Source organism: Lagopus leucura, unplaced genomic scaffold (genome assembly GCF_019238085.1).
Source record: "Lagopus leucura isolate 7727_CA_CO unplaced genomic scaffold, USGS_WTPT01 Super-Scaffold_100059, whole genome shotgun sequence".
In the NCBI taxonomy this organism is placed as follows: domain Eukaryota; kingdom Metazoa; phylum Chordata; class Aves; order Galliformes; family Phasianidae; genus Lagopus; species Lagopus leucura.
This window is the reverse complement of record NW_024962305.1, coordinates 1262583-1277836: the sequence shown is the minus strand read 5'-3', so window position 1 is coordinate 1277836 and position 15254 is coordinate 1262583. Positions and strand designations below refer to the sequence as shown.

The 15254-nt window shown below is 55.0% G+C and overlaps 2 protein-coding genes and 1 long non-coding RNA gene across 6 annotated transcripts in view; 1 reads left to right on the top strand and 2 right to left on the bottom strand.

Annotated features, from left to right (window-relative positions):
* Nucleotides 1–9506: 9506 nt before the first annotated feature.
* On the bottom strand, nucleotides 9507–14065 carry RDM1 (RAD52 motif containing 1). Of its 4 annotated transcripts, XM_042886568.1 has the most exons (7): nucleotides 13950–14065; nucleotides 12790–12969; nucleotides 12537–12659; nucleotides 11738–11891; nucleotides 11553–11651; nucleotides 10702–10790; nucleotides 9507–10153 (listed from the first exon to the last, which is right to left on the bottom strand). In XM_042886568.1, exons 1-7 carry the CDS (start codon nucleotides 14034–14036, stop codon nucleotides 10052–10054), a joined length of 834 nt encoding a protein of 277 aa, XP_042742502.1. In that variant the 5' UTR covers nucleotides 14037–14065; the 3' UTR covers nucleotides 9507–10051. The 4 variants fall into 4 exon arrangements, with proteins under 4 accessions (XP_042742502.1, XP_042742499.1, XP_042742501.1 ...); XM_042886565.1 differs by lacking the exon at nucleotides 13950–14065 and having other exon boundaries at nucleotides 12790–13480; XM_042886567.1 differs by lacking the exon at nucleotides 13950–14065 and having other exon boundaries at nucleotides 11765–11891; nucleotides 12790–13480.
* Nucleotides 14066–14188: 123 nt separating this feature from the next.
* LOC122188352 overlaps nucleotides 14189–15254 on the top strand; it is a 3519-nt gene continuing 2453 nt past the window's right edge. Inside the window, exon 1 of the long non-coding RNA XR_006181563.1 lies at nucleotides 14189–14274. This is a non-coding gene — a long non-coding RNA (uncharacterized LOC122188352). The remainder of the gene's footprint in view (nucleotides 14275–15254) is intronic.
* The window catches only part of LOC122188351 (somatotropin-like), a 1391-nt gene continuing 332 nt past the window's right edge, over nucleotides 14196–15254 (bottom strand). The window contains 1 exon segment of the mRNA XM_042886578.1: nucleotides 14196–14424. Coding sequence (XP_042742512.1) covers nucleotides 14224–14424 — 201 coding nt within the window. The 3' untranslated portion in view covers nucleotides 14196–14223.

The window sequence follows — 15254 nt, the reverse complement described above, 5'->3', positions numbered from 1 at the left end:
GTACCCACATGTGCACCCCCCTATGTGCACCCCCCCAGACCTGCACTCAGACACACACCCTGCACAGTGCAACCCCCCAGAGCTGCACACCACACACACCCATGCACTCACATGCACTCCCCCCCACACACACACGTGGCAGAACACCCTACAGCCTTTAATAGCAAACCCAGCGCTGCTGGAGCGAAGCATCCATCCCACTCAGTAGCAGGGCACCCCGTGCTGGGCTCTGTGCACCGCTGCGCTGCCCCTGGAGCCATTCAGGGCTCAGTGCCCCCATCCTGCTGGACCCTCCTGGGCCTCATGGGGTGGAGGTGCTGGGGCTGTGCTGCTCCTCGGGCATCCTGTGGGGATGAGGGGCAGCAGGAAATGGAGCACGTTTGCTCGTGGTGGTGCTGGGTGACAGACGTGGCCACCGTCCCATCTTACGTTGGCTTTGCCCTGCTGAACACCTCCTCCTCCTCCTCCTCCTCCTCCTCCTCAGGCTCTTGGTACAGCTGATAGATGGAGTTCCTCTGCAGGTCATCCAGAGGCATGTAGAGATCTCGGAGCCACTTGGGTTCGTCCTTCATGCGCCCTGCAAAGTGCAATCCCTGGGAAGCAGTGGGGAATGGGACGTGTCAGTGTGGGGGCAGCTGTGGGGCAGCTGTGGGGCACGGCGCATTGCAATCACCTGTGCCTCATCGTTCCTGCGCCATCGGTGCGGCAACAGCTTCTTAAAGAACCTGAAAAAAAGGGAGAGAAAGGATAAAAAGCGGAGGCTCAGGTTCAGCTGCCCATCATAAACAGGCCCAGAATGTGGGCGGACGCACTGGGTCAGTTTGGGGGGCAGGGGGTAATGAATTAATTACCGTCTCCACCGTGACTTGCTGGTGCTGTGGGGCTGGGAGGCAGCTGTGGGTTTGGGGCAGCAGACCTGGAGGTTGAGGAGAGAGGAGTCCCAACGTCAGGATGGGCCTCTTGTGTGCTGCAAAACAGGGCTGACATGTGGGCACGTGCTGCGCTCTGTGAGGGGAGCAGGGGCTGCTGCAATCAGTGCAGGGGCAGCGGCAGAGGAGAGCGTGGCAGGAGGGGCTGTGGGGCTGGGAAGATGTGGGAGTGCAGCAATGTGGGGCCGGGGAGATGTGGGGCTGGGGGAGGCTGTGATGACAGCCCCAAAGGAGTTGGGAAAGGAAAGCTGCAAAGCGCAGCTCCAGATGGGGGACGGCCAACCGCGCTGTGCAGCGTGGATGCTGGCCCCACATCCCCCACGATGCCCACGGATGCCATAGGCAGGACAGATGTGCACTCTGCCCCCCATGCTAAGCTGCGATGAGCTCCGTGCCCACCTCGATGAGACAAATGGCTGTGATGTAAGTGGTGATGATGAGAGACACCGACACCGCCAAGAGGACCCTCCTGCTGGAGCTGTGCACTGCTGTCCTCTGGGACAGAAAGAGCAAATCACAGAGAGAAAGCAGCCCTCCCCACTGCCACCCCCATAGGATCCTATTTCCAGCCCCATAAGATCCCATTTCCACCCCCACAGGATCCCATTTCCACCCCCACAGGATCCCATTTCCACCCCCAAAGGATCCCACTGGCTCTGCCCTACCTCCCCACTCCGGTTCCTGCTCTCTGTGCCAATGGAGCTGTTCCCCCATTGCACTGGGCATTGCACTGTGGGTCTCTGCCTGCCCAGCAGCCCCACCAGCTGCCCCGTCTGTGCCAGCAGCTTGGTGCAGGAGGGCTGCAGGTGGGGCACTTGGCAGTCCTTCCTCACAGCTCGTGCCACGCGGGCGATGAAACCCCGCAGGGCTCCGTTGGGGACCAGCGAGCGCAGGCGGTGCTCCACTTCTCCTTCAAAGAGGTCTCCTTCCATTGCTGCGTCCTCATCCTCCGAGCTGCCTGCACCGCTGGGCTCTGTGGGGACGTGGGCTCCTTCTTTTGCTTCCAGTACCTTGTGTGCCACAGGTCTTGGCAGCTGTGAGGCGGTGCTTTGCTGCTCCTCTTTCAGCTCTGTTGCTGGGAAATGGAGTTTTCTCCCCCCATTCCCACTCTCCCGGCCCTTACGCAGAGCGCTGTGCAGCTCCTGCCTGCGTGGGTGCTGAGGGGACTGGGGGCTCATTCTGGAGATGTGATTATTGGAGTTCCTGAGGACCCCGTCAGCACTGTGAGGGCTCAGGAGAACATTAAGTGTTACGGTTTCTTTGTCTCCAAGTGAAGAATTGCTGGGGTTGAGGAGCAGCACCGCGCCGCGTTGTGCAGCTCTCCTCAGTTCTGCTCGCATCTCTGCTGGGGATTCCTCGTGAGCTGCAACCCCAGGAGAACAAACACATCAGGGCAGAGCGGATGGTTGGGGTGAGGCAGAGCCCAGGAGAGCACTGATGCAGAGGGAACGCAGTGAGCCTGCAGTGGGGAGCATCTCCCAGCCCCGCACTGAGGCTGCACACACAGCCAGATCTCTGTCGGTGCCGGCACCGAGCGACGTGGTGGGGAGCATTACAGATGATGGAGGTGTTGGGGCCTTTCTGCTGTGCAGCTGATGGGAAATGGGACACGTGAGGATGCCCTGGCCATGCAGTGAGGTTTGCTCGTCCTCATCCCGCTAACAGATGAGTTACCCAGTAGGGCTGTGGCAAGCCATGCTGTGGTGGCACTGGGAAGGTCTGGGGGAATGTGCGGGGTTTGTGAGCAGGCCGTGCTTCCCCTGCTTGGGAACAGCACCATGCACACATGGTTTCCTTGGCTGAGCGCTCTGTGTGTGTTGGAGGCTGGCGTGTTTGCTCTGCCCTGCAAGGCACTTTTCCTCCTTTAGCCCCTGGCAGCAGATGGGTGCAATTGTGTGTTTCCAGCCCTTGTTTATGTTTCCAAGCATTGTTCTCCAAAGGGAGGATTTTGTGCCCCTGGCTCAGGGGGTGCATTCAGACCTCACAGCTCTCATCGGAGCCGCGTGGGGGCAATTAAAGGCTTTGCAGGGACAGAGCTCCTCAAGCTGCTTTGGGATTGCCTAGGAGGGAACTCACACAGCACAGCCACACGACAGCATCTCCCAAAGCCGGGGGAGATCAGGGAGATGAGGAGCCCGCCGATGCGGTGCTGGGAGCCTACCGCACTGCGGGGCGCTGGCACACAGCTCCCGGTGGAAGCGGACGCTCCTGCACAGTGCCTTGGCAGCACGGCGCTCCTGGCAGAGGCAGCAGGCGGCAGCTCGGGGCAATTTGCTGCAGAGAAAGGGGAGAAAAGCTCCGTTTCTCGATGTGCGTCAGCTGAGGCTGCAGGCGGCGCATCTCAGCGTGACTGGGATCGCTCTGCAAAACTTCCCCACGCAGACAGAGGTGCTCTCCAGGTTTCTCGGTGAGATTCCACATGGTTTTGTTTTACCTTTGAGAGCGGAACCAATGCCAAAACGCACTCTGAAACAGAAGCAAGCCACTGCCTTGACTTAAAACTTCCCTTTGAAAAACCGAAACAGTGAAATTCCGACTGCCAGCAGATGAGTCTGGGGGTCCCCAATAAGAAATGCTGAACTTTAGGCTTGTGGGGCGGGGGCATTCCGATGTAGGGGGGAGCTGGCTGCTCTCCCAAGCAGAGCACGTATTTCAGCAGCGCATTCTGCTGGCAGCCTGGCCTCTGTGTACTCACAGCGTCTCCAAACGGGCCGTGGTCAGGAGGAGTCTGAGCGCTGACAGCTGTGACACACGCGTTGCTCCCAGGTCACTGCAAGGGTTGGGGAAAGCAGATGGAATTTGCAAGGCACGTTTATGGGAAAGAGCCCAAATCCTGGTGCTGCTCCCAGGGGATCCACTTCTGCTAATTAAACTGAAGTTGTTCATAACCTCAGTGCTTTCAGGTGCTCCCAACCATGGGACGGAAGCAGAAGCGTTTCCCCACCTCCTCCCCCTCCTCATTTGTGTCCCAGCTCTTTGGCTGCTTTGCAGATGGGTCTGTGCTGCAGACAGCCCAAAAGTCGTCCTTTGATCTGCTGGGAGAAGTGATTTCCCACCTCAGGAGGGAGAGAATTAAGTATTAACCCACTCAAAACGAGTGGATGCTCACAGATAGCTGACAGCTGGCAGCTGGAAGAGCGACGCGTCATCGATCACAGACAGCGGGTTGTGGCTCAGGATCCTGCAAAACAACAACAAATCAAAGTGAATTTCCACTGGGTCCCTGCCAAGCCTCTCCGTGATCCATTTCTCCTCTTTGCCAGACTTCACGTTTCAACATCAGAGCTGCACGTGCTGGATCTGATGCTGAGCCACATCGAAATCCCCTTTCCAGGCTCCTCTATCCCACGTGGGGGGTGAGGATGAGGATCCAGCCTCATCGTGGATGGCAGATGTGGATTGGGCTGAACCATTTTGACTCCAACCTCCCCACAGGGTTTCCTTTCAGCCTGGAGGTAAAGGACTGGCTGATGGGTGAGGAAGGGCCTGGGCTGAAGGTGCAGATGGGAACGGATGGGGTAAGCCACAAAGTACAGCAGGTCCTGATCACCTGCAGCTGGAAGAAAAGAAGTATTCTGGAAAAGTGGCCTTTCCTTTACGCCTGTGAAGGTTTGGTGGGCAAAACGCCCTGAATTCCTGTGGGCCCAGATGGAAATTGTGACCCTATCCTTGGAAGGGCTCCTCGGCTGTGGGTTGCATCACGTTTCTGCAGGCACTGAAGGAACAAAATGTCCGTTTGTGGATGATTCGGAGCACCTTTGCTTTTAAATGCAGATATGCAAAGTGTTTCCCAGTCCTGTTCCCATCTGCCTTCAGAGCTGACAGAACTTACACTTTTTGTAGAAACTGCATCCCATGCCAAGCCTGGAAAGTGTCCTTCTGGATCCGCGCCATGAGATTTCCACTGAGGTTTCTGGGGAGAAAGAAAGGGATCTGGTGTGTCCTGGGGAAAGCAGAACTGCACTGATCTGTAGGAAATACCCAAATCTGAGGCAGAACGGGGACCAAACTGCTGCCTTCTCGTCCTTTCAACCTGTCAAGGAGAGGAAACGAACTGCACATGTGCTCCATCTATTTCTGTTCCAGGGTACAGTGAGCCTTCGGGAAAATCATGGCTGCATTTGGGCAACTGCACTGATCTCATCCTGCTGCATCACAGCCATCCGCACCGACCCTCCAGCCCGGTTAGCAGAAGAAATTGCCACTATTCCAACAATAAAGAACATTTCCTGGCACACGGAGGGTTATAAATGCAAAAAGAGATTTTTACGACTCACAGAAGCTGCAAGAAGGGAAGTGGCTCAAAAGCACGTTCCTCAATCGACAGGATTTTATTGCCGGATAAATCCCTGTTAAAATTAGAACACGAAATGCTGGTTACATTTGCACCGTCGTGTTTACCTTCCCTTGCTTTGGCAGCATATGTGTTTCATGGCTCTAATTTCACATCATGTTTATATCTGATACCAGCGGTTTGTAACCTGCCAGAACCCTCATGCCTGGAAGTGGCTTTCATCTCCTTGCTTTTTTTTCTAGCTCTGACCCCACCAGAATTGTTTCAGGGCTCGATTTTCCCCTATGACAGATTCTTTAGCAGCCAAGGAAGCACTTGCATGGGCCACAACCAAGCGTGTGCCCCTCTGGACGTGCCCCAGAGATGCAGCCTCTCTGTAAGGTTCAGGTGACGTGAGCTCCGGGCACAGGAAGCGACCCAGGCGGCCAGGGGAATTGCAGAAATACAGCAAGCAAGCTGAGAGCCTGTCCTGAGTGACCAGCACTGCAGGGCTCTGTCTTTGCTGCAGGAATTTTGCACCCGAACCTTGGCAGAAGCGAGGCGTGCACGTATGGGTTTTGCCTTGTTTTGGCCATCGCCACACCTGAACAGTCCTCAGCTAAAGCTAGAGGCAATCTCCAGCTCACAGGAGGCCACAGCTGGGGTGGGATTGACTGCGAATCACCCGGAGGGAAAGAGCAGCAGCCTCCTCATCTTTGGGAGGTTTGGGGCAAAGAAAGTGGCACCACAGCCCCGCAGTGGATCCTCCCACCGGTCGCTACTGCAGGATCGTGGCACTGTGTTTTGCTGAAACAGTGGGGAATGAAGGACACTTGCGTGGGGAGGGGGACAGAACCAGCCCACACATACAGATGCTTCAGCAGCAGCAAACCCTCCAGCGAATGCCTCTTCACCACCCTCAAATCGTTGTCCTGGAGAACTCTGCAACGAAACAAACAGTCGTTTACTGCTGCACCAAGAGGAGCAGGCACTCTCCCTGAGCTGCTGAAGCCAACTGTAGCTTGATGGTTCATTAATTAGGCACAGGGATGGCCCTCTTGGACTGGAACCATAAGCCTTCCCGTAGCTCACAGCATTTTGGCCACTCCTGGAGGTTAGGGGGCTTCTTATCCCTCCTTACTGAGCAGCTCAGCTCTGAACTCACTTGGAAACGCTTTGTGTGGGTGCTTGTGTTCCTTATACACTCAGCTCAAGAAATAGGGTGTCCGGATTGAAACTATCTGAACTCCTGACATCTAAAATGAATACTTACAAGTGCTCAGCCCATGGGTATTCCCTCCACACTTCTTTTTCAATGGAAGAAATAGAGTTGCCGGTGAAATTTCTGCAAACAAACGAGCGCCACGTGACTGCGATTGCTAACAGGTCTGCAAAAAGCAGTCTGCAGAAAGACTGCTTGCAAATCATCGAATCGTTATGGCTGGAAAAGTCTTCTAAGGTCATTTTCCTACCACCAATATTGCCACTAAACCACATCCCTCGGTGCCACACCTCCTATTTCCATGACCCCCCACCCCCCGTGCAGTCAGTGCTGATGTATCACTGCTCTTTCCGAGAAGAAACACTTCCTCACATCCAACCTGACCCCCTCCCCCCCGGCACAACTTGAGGCCACCACCCCCTCTCGTCCCATTGCACCATGCCCCGTCTCAGAGCTGCTTCTGTCATTAGCACGAGGATTTCAGTCAGCCCTTTAATGACGTTACACGAGTTCCTCTTTCCCGTTCCATCTCACTGCTTCCCTGGGGATCAGGGGGTCCTCCAAGGTGAGGCACGGAACACAAAACCCCGTTCCCCTACAAACTGCTCACAGCACAGACAGGGCCCAGCGGCGGGCGGCCCGCGGCACCGCCACCATGGAGGCTCGGCTGCAGTCCAGCAGCCACTGGTGACAGTGGCAGGAGGGCGGGCAGAGGGCAGCGGGCTGCCCTGGGGACAGAGCTGTGACCAACGGGAGCACCAGGACGAGGAGGAATGGGTGGTGGAGTCGGGGCGGAACCATGGCGTTGCCATCATGGTTGCCGGGCAACTGGGCTGCAGGACTCAGGTGTGCGCAGGCCTGGGCTGTGTGTAGGCCTTAGAATCATAGAATCGTGGAATCACAAGGGTGGAAACGACCTGCAAGATCATCTGGTCCAACCATCTCCTCATCAGCATTGCCACCACAAGCACTAAACCATATCTCGCAGCACATTGTCCAGATGCCTCTTGAGCACTGCCAGGGACAGCGACTCCACCACCTCCCTGGGCAGCCATTGCAGTGCCTGACCACCCTTTGAGAGATAAAGTTCTTCCTTATGTCCAACCTAAACCTCCTCTGGTACAACTTGCAGCCATTGCCCCGTGTGCTGCTCATTGCCTGGGAGAAGAGGCCAAACCCCTCTCCACCACAGCCTCCCTTCAGGAAGTTGTACAGTGCAGTGAGGTCTGCCCTGAGCTCCTCTTCTCCACACTGAACAATCCCAGCTCCTCATCAGCCCTGTGTTCCAGACCCCTCACCAGTTTCATTGCCCTTCTCTGCACACGCTCCAGGACCTCAACATCTTTCCTGTAGTGAGGAGCCCAAAACTGAACACAGCACTCGAGGTGTGGCCTCACCAGAGCTGAGTACAGGGGATGCTCACCTCTCTGCTCCTGCTGGCCATTCCCAATGCAAGCCAGGATGCTGTTGGCCCTCTTGGCCACCTGGGCACACTGCTGGCTCATGTTCAGCCAAGCTCCAACCAACACCCCCAGCTCCTTCTCTTCTTCACACTCACAGCCACTCATCCCCAAGCCTGTAACACTGCATGGGGTTGTTGTGCCCAAATGCAGGACCCGGCACTCGGCCTTGTTGAACCTCATCCCATTCACCTCAGCCCAGTGCTCCAGCCTGTCCAAATCCCTCTGAAGGGCCTCCCTGCCCTCAGGCAGATCCACACCACCTCCCAGCTTGGTGCCACCTGCAAACTTACTGAGGGTGCACTCACTGCCCTCATCTAGGTCATCAGTAAAGATACTAAACAAGATGGGCCCCAGCACCGACCCCTGGGGGACACCACTTGAAATGGGTCTTGGGGCCTTGGGCCTGTGTAGGCTTCAGTTGTGGGTAGTGTGTGTGGGCCTCAGGTGTGTGTGGGCCTCAGGTGATGATTGTCTCCCTCTACTCTGCGCTTGTGAGGCCCCATCTGGAATACTGCGTCCAAGTGTGGAGCCCCCAGTACAAAAAAGACAGGGAGCTGTTAGAGAGGGTCCAGACGAGCCATAAAGATGATCAGGGGGCTGGAGCACCTCCTCTATGAGGACAGGCTGAGGGAGCTGGGCTTGTTCAGCCTGGGGAAAAGAAGGCTGTGGGGTGACCTCAGTGCAACCTTTCAGTACCTGAAGGGAGCCTGCAAACAGGAGGGGAATCAACTCTGTGAAAGGGCTGATATGTGTAGGAAGAGGGGAAATGGTTTTAAGTTGAGGGAGGGGAGATTGAGGTCGGACATCAAGGGGAAATTCTTTACCCAGAGAGTGGTGAGGTGCTGGAACAGCTGCCCAGAGAGGTTATGGATGCCCCGTCCTTGGAGGTGTTCAAGGCCAGGTTGGATGGGGCCCTGGGCAGCCTGGTTTAGCATTAAACGTGGAGGCTGGTGGCCCTGAAGGTGGCAGGGGGTTGGAGATTCGTGATCCTTGAGGTCCTTTCCAACCCTGGCCATTCTGTGATTCTGTGATTCTGTGTGTAAGCCAGTAGTGAGGCCAGTAGGCCTCACTGCACCTCATGTCTCCCAGGGGTGGCTTTGGGTCATTCTGTGTGGTTCTGCCCTTCTGTGAGTGGCACTGCCCCTCAAATAAAGCACATTAAGAAGGATATCACTGTGCGTATATATACACACATATATATATATATAGGATGTCCTTGAGGTGAAGGCCATGGGCTGCTTGTGCTGGGATGGGACATTCCAGCCCTTTCCATTGGGCTGCTGCTTGGAAGATCAATTATTAAATGTGCCAGTAGGCTTTAATTTCACATCAGCCCAACAGTTTCCAACTTGAATAATAAGAGGAAGCTTGGTGATTTGCAGCCGTGTTTCCTTAAATTAAACGTGCCACGATCCTTTCTTTCACCCTTAGTGCTTCAGACTCCCAAGTTTTTCCTTGAGCTCTCCCATTTTTCTTCTGTGCCGAGGGCAGGAGGCAAAAAATCCAGGTAGGGCTTTGTTATGAAATGAACATTCCCTCCCCCCCGCGAGCCCTTCAGATCTATGGAGGTGGATGGACATTCCCACCGAATTCACTGCCCCGAAGATTCACACAGCACACAGGGTTACAAAAAAATTTAATGAAAAACATGTTCTAAGTTAAAAAGAATCTTTGTTTTACATCATAACGATGTCCCAGCTGTTCGGAACATCAGCGCAGGGCTGCGGTTTGTCTCCCTAAGAGAATTTCACCCCGAGGAGCATCACTTGTAAGTACACAGCTACTCCTGCTGGTACGACGTCTCTCACTGCCTCTGTCTTTCTCCTGCTGATCACAGCTAACCCAAACTGCTCTGGCTTGTTCATTTCATTTTTTTCTGAGTGCTGTGCACATCTGTTAGGCTGTCTAAATAATCACCACGTAGGTAAGCTTGCTTCCATATATAGCTGACCTGGATAGGCTGACAGGAAAACACTTTCTCTCCAGAAACATCATACATTTTTGTAGCTTAATTTTAGTAACTGTAGGTCTGTTGCCCATTTCTTTCACTGTATTCTGTATTTGGAGAAAAATAAAAGGTTGGATATGAGGTAGTTGTCACTGCACAGCTTTAGACTTTCATCCCTAACCAAACTTTTGGAAGTGATCTGAAGGCAGAGCTGCGCTACTTAGATGGCACCTCCCACACGGGGAGCTCATCACCCACAGTCAGGTCAGACAAAACTTCTTCTTCGAAGTCAAACAGTTCCAAAGGCAATTCATTGACCTGGGAAGAAAAATCCAAGCGTCAATTTCATCTCTTCAACAGATAAAAGAAATCGGGCGGACGTCGGCTGTTTCAGACACAAAAACACCTCCTGTTTCAGTTACACTCAGTGAGAAAGGAAGGTTGTTCCTCTGGACAATAGGTGACTCAGTGTCATCAAACGGAGCAATGTGTCACAAGGTTCCCGAGCCACTTCCTTCATGCAAACTGCAGGAGGAATCGGACACTGCTCTGATGCATCACGTGAGAGCAATGCTTGCTTTCAAAAGAGCTGAGAACCTGCTGAGGGCTGGCAGTGTGAAAAAGCTGGCGTTCAGAATTCATCTCTCGTGCGTGGTGACAACCAATGCACTGCGTGTCTGACAGCTCTCACAGTTACCTGCAGGGCTTCCCCCAAGCTTTTAGCAGTCATTCCCTGGGGGTGGCATAAGGCCATGAAGTGCGTTTCTGGATGGGGAGTTTTATTGAAGATCTTATTAAAAAATCACTGGGTTTAACCTACTGTAACTTGACTGGGATTTCCACTGTCACAGACGCTGTGCTGTTACCTGAACAAGCCCCTCCAGCTCCTCCTCTGTTAGGAAGTCTGCGGGCTCCTCTGCAGCCTGGTTGTACTCCACGGCCACTTTACCGCTCTCTGGAATGGAACACAGGCAGAGAGCTGGTTGCTGTGTGCAGTGACACCAGCCTACCCTCAGCTCCGCGTGGGGCAGCTCTACTTCATTACTGCTGTGATTCCAGAGTGGAGGAAGGACGCAGCCGAAGGGTTTGTCACGTTAATTACAAGGTACAGGGGACAAGAGCAGGGGTGGTTACTGCATTGGGTAATGCTGCTGCTTCTCTGCAGAAAACCAAAAGGTTCTGACTGAACGGAGTGGAAACTGAAAATGAGGATATGGAACACGTTAATTACCGGGCTGTGTTGTGTGATGGACCAGAAGGCACAAAGCACTGCAAAGTATCTGTATCCAGAGACCCACCCTTCTAAGGAATGCCTTAAAGAATCCCGGACAGGAAGCTGGCAGGTTAACGAAATCCTGCTGGATTTAACAAAGCTCCTGCTCAGATGCTGCATCGGCACCACAGCGCGAGGCGGCGCTCAGTGCGGAAGTCCCTCCTTTGGGAATGAGGATGGCGGCACTGGCCTCGGCACACCAAGGCCTCTCCTGAAGTTGAATGCTTTGAGGGCCAAAGCACTCAGTTATCACATAATTCAGCGCCAGCTGAAGGCTCGGAAAACACCGGATGTGAAATCCAGGGAGAACACATCCAGCAGCTCCTGGGTAGGCACAGAGCCGGATTCGTCAACTGAAATCTCCAATCGTAGCCCCAGAGACATTGAGGACAACAGAAGGGCAGGAGCTACCGAGTCCTTGTGCAGCCCCACGCCAGGTCTTACCTAAAACCACGAGGAGAATCTTCTGAAAGGCGCTGGACAAAGCTTTGCCGACTGCGAGCTTCCGAACTCTTCCTGCAGCTGTAACAAACTGCAGAGGATCTGCGCTGGTGAAACAGCAGGTTAATGAAGACAGCCTGCAGATGAAGCACATCACTGGGGAACGAAATCAAGTGGCCAAAACGAACCTTCACCATTGCCAACGTCTGCCTCACCGAGCCCAACTCCCCGGCTCCGTACGCCATGGCTGGGCAGCGTTACTTCCACAGCACACAGGTATCTCACACATCGCTTCTTCCCCACTTCCTCATTCTCTTCATCAAAGCCAGACACGTTCTGCAGCTGTCGGGAAGGCCGCAAGTCATCATTTGAGATTAAAGAGGAAGGAGGGGTTGTGACTGAGCGGCCACAGCGTGGCACAGAGCTTTTCTGCACAGCGTGGCAGCGTGTGGGGAGGCGAGGTGGGGATGCTGACTGTTTTGACCCTATTTTAGAAATGTTTCATAGTCTCAGTCACCTCAGGAACTCAGCACACAACGACAAGCTCTGGCACGGCTTTATTCACTGCATGAAACCCGCTGCCCTCACGTGCACAAGCAGAAGCCCAGCCAGTGCCCTTGCCCACAGCAATCTTCTCTCCTCAAGCTTTCAAAATAACCCCAAGCCCCAGTTCCTGTGGCTGTCCTTGTTATTTGCTGACTGGAGGACAATTCTGTTCACTCCACCAACTGCTTTTTTTATGGGATAAATGAGGGGAACATGGGAGAACGAGGGGCAGGCTGATGGCAGAGTGACAGGGATGTGGCACGGAGGGACACGGCTCAGTGGGCACGGCGGCGATGAGCTGAGGGCTGGGCTTTATGATCCCAGTGGTCTTTTCCAACCTTAATGGTTCATTGAGTGGGCATGCTGGTGATGGGCTGATGAGCTCAGTGGTCTTTTCCAACCTCAAAGATTCAGATTGTAAGACCATAAAGGGCCCCTTACCGTGATGATACGGCTGCACCAGCCGTTAAAGCCAAGGTAGTGGTTGGCCAATTCCTGGCACTTGTTGCTGTTGAGAGCAAGGACTTGCTGCTGAAATCCCTTCTGCTTGGTGCAAACACAAACCTGCTCAGGGAAGAAGCGAGCAAGTTAGCACAGAGAGCATCTCCCAGATCAACAGATCCACCCAGAGCTCCTGCCCTGCTGCTGAAGGTCCTGGTGCTGAGGGATGGCACAGCTTGGCCGTCCTCCTTACCTTCATTGGGGAGTTCTGAAACAGCTTTTGCCCGTTGCACGCCTGCTGGGCTCTGCTGGCATCTGCAGCTGAGTAGAACTTGATGATGGCATAGCAGCCAGGCCCTGCCACAGCAGCATTGCTGTGTGCTCGCACCGAGTAGAGCAACCCAAATTTTGAAAACACTGAAAACAGGGCATGCTTTGGAAACAAACGAACAAGCAAACAGAACAACAAACCAACACAAAAACACAAACAACAAACGAACCAAGAGAAAAAAGTGCATCTTATAGAACATCCATGGGTGCCCAGAGGCTGACCAGCTCCTTCCCTCTGCCCTCTTGCTTTCTGAGGGCTTTGCAGAAGCTCTGTTACACACTTTAGCAGCTTCATTGCAGCTCTCTGACACTTTGCTGCTCTCTCAGCAGCTTTGCTTTGCAAACCAGAGGGGCACAAATCTCCCTCCCCTCCCTCGGGATTGCCCAGAATGCCTCAAGGAAGTTAAAATATGATCCGAACAATACAAGGCAATGAGAGGTGGGGGTGAGGGTAAAAATTACATTAGCACGAAGGGAACGTAGTGGGAGAGTTGGTCAGTGCAACGGAGGAACTGAGCTGTTATATCCCCCAGCCTCACCCTTCAGGGCCAGGGGTCTGGGCTCCACTCCTCAGCCCCAAGAGGGGCCCTGCTCCCCAAACACAGCTGTAGCCCCCATCCCAGGCCTTTCCCCAGGCCCCCGATCCCACCCTCAGCTCCTGATCCACATCCCCGTCCCTGCCCCAATCCCAACCCCAATCTCATCTCCAGGCCCAGTCCCCAGTCTCAGGCCCAGGCCCCGAACCCATCCCCATCCCCATCCCTCTCCCCAATTTCACGCCCTGACCCCATCCCCAGCCCCTTCCCCAACCCCAGGCCCTGGCCCCATCCTCACACCCCAGCCCCAGGCCCAGGCCCTGACCCCATCTCCAGGTCCTGACAACCCCAGGCTTCGATCCCAATTCCCCCCCCCCCATCCCCAGGCCCCAACCCCAAGCCCCAACCCCACCCCCTGCCACCCCCCGAGTTCGATCCCAATCCCAATTTCCACCTCACCCCCACCCCCAGGCCCCAACCCCAATCTCAAACCCAGCCCCAGCCCTGAGCCCCAGTCCCCATCCCCAGGCCTCAGCCCCATCCCCACCTCCAGGCCCGGCCGTGGCTCCAGCCCCCACACCAGCAATGTCTGCGCGCTGCCCGCAGGCACCCGGAACTCCAGCACCTCCGCCATGCCCGCTCCTCCTTCCTCCCTCCCCTTCACCAGCCCTCAGCCCGCCCCAAATCCTCCCTGCGTCCCCAGCCAGCAGCCAGCCGACAAAGCTCAGCGTTGCGGGATTTTATTCCTCGTGTTTTTGGTGTTGGGGTGGAGGGGAGGGGGGGGAATGGGGCCGTCAGCCGCATCGCGGACGCGGAGAGCCTCAGATGTTGCAGTTGCTCTCCCCAAAGCGCCGGCACTTCATCACCTTCAGGTAGGTCTCCACTTTGTGCAGGTCCTTCTTGAAGCAGGACAGCAGGCCGTAGTTCTTCAGCAGGGCGTCCTCGCTGCGCAGGTGGATGTCGAACCTGTCGTAGGTGGGTCTGAGGAGCTGCGGGCCCCGCGGGCTGCGGTCCTCCAACTCCTGCGGGATGAGAGGGCTGCGGCTGAGCGAGGGGCTGCTGGCAAAGTGAGGCTGTCTTTGCTCCTGCTCTAACAGTGAGCAAAGCTCTGACCCAGCCCTGGGCATCGTGGAGCTGTGAGCTGCAGCCCCTGCTCACCCCGCATGGCTCGGGTCTGTTTGGGGTGAGTGAGCGGTTCTGGGTGCTCTGGGTATCGCTTCTCAGGACCTGCACTCGTATCAATGGATGGCAAAATCTGGAAGCGGTGCTGCGTGTGGAGCTGCAGCTGGAGTGTGATGGGATCACGGCGTGGTTGGGTCGGAAGGGACCTCAAACACTGCAGGACTGTGGAATCACAGCCTGGTTGGGTTGGAAGGGACCTTGAAGTTCGTAGTACCATTGGATCACAGCATAATTGGGTTGGAAGGAACCTCAGAGATCACAGAAGCATGGAATCACAGCACAGTTGGGTGGGAAGGGACCTCAAAGCACCCCCAGTCCCACCCCCTGCCATGGGCTGGGTTCCCCCCACCAACTCAGGCTGCCCAGGGCCCCATCCATGGCCTTGAGACCTCCAGGGAAGGGGCACCACAACTTTTCTGCACAAAAATGTCAGGACAGAGGGTCTGTTTGCTCCCAAGCCTGGCTTTTCTAGTTATTTAGGGTCTATAAGATATAAACAATTGTCCATGCTCATGTGGCACAGGTGTGGGTCTCCAGCTGTGGTGATGCTGAGCACATCCAAGAAAGGATTCTGACAATAAGCAACATCATTCAAAATAACAAAGCAAAACTTCATCATGGAGCTGTTAATGTTGGAAAGACCCAAAGCCCAGCCCCAACCCCCCCCCCC

Excerpts from the sequence above, each read along its gene's own strand:
- RDM1 (XM_042886565.1), bottom strand. The coding sequence starts at position 13,161 with ATGAAGCTGCTAAAGTGTGTAACAGAGCTTCTGCAAAGCCCTCAGAAA. Across the intron at positions 11,892-12,536 it reads GGTGCAGCCGTATCATCACG|CTGCAGAACGTGTCTGGCTT; the intron begins GTAAGGGGCCCT and ends CCTTCCCGACAG. Across the intron at positions 10,791-11,552 it reads GATTCTCCTCGTGGTTTTAG|AGAGCGGTAAAGTGGCCGTG; the intron begins GTAAGACCTGGC and ends GTTCCATTCCAG.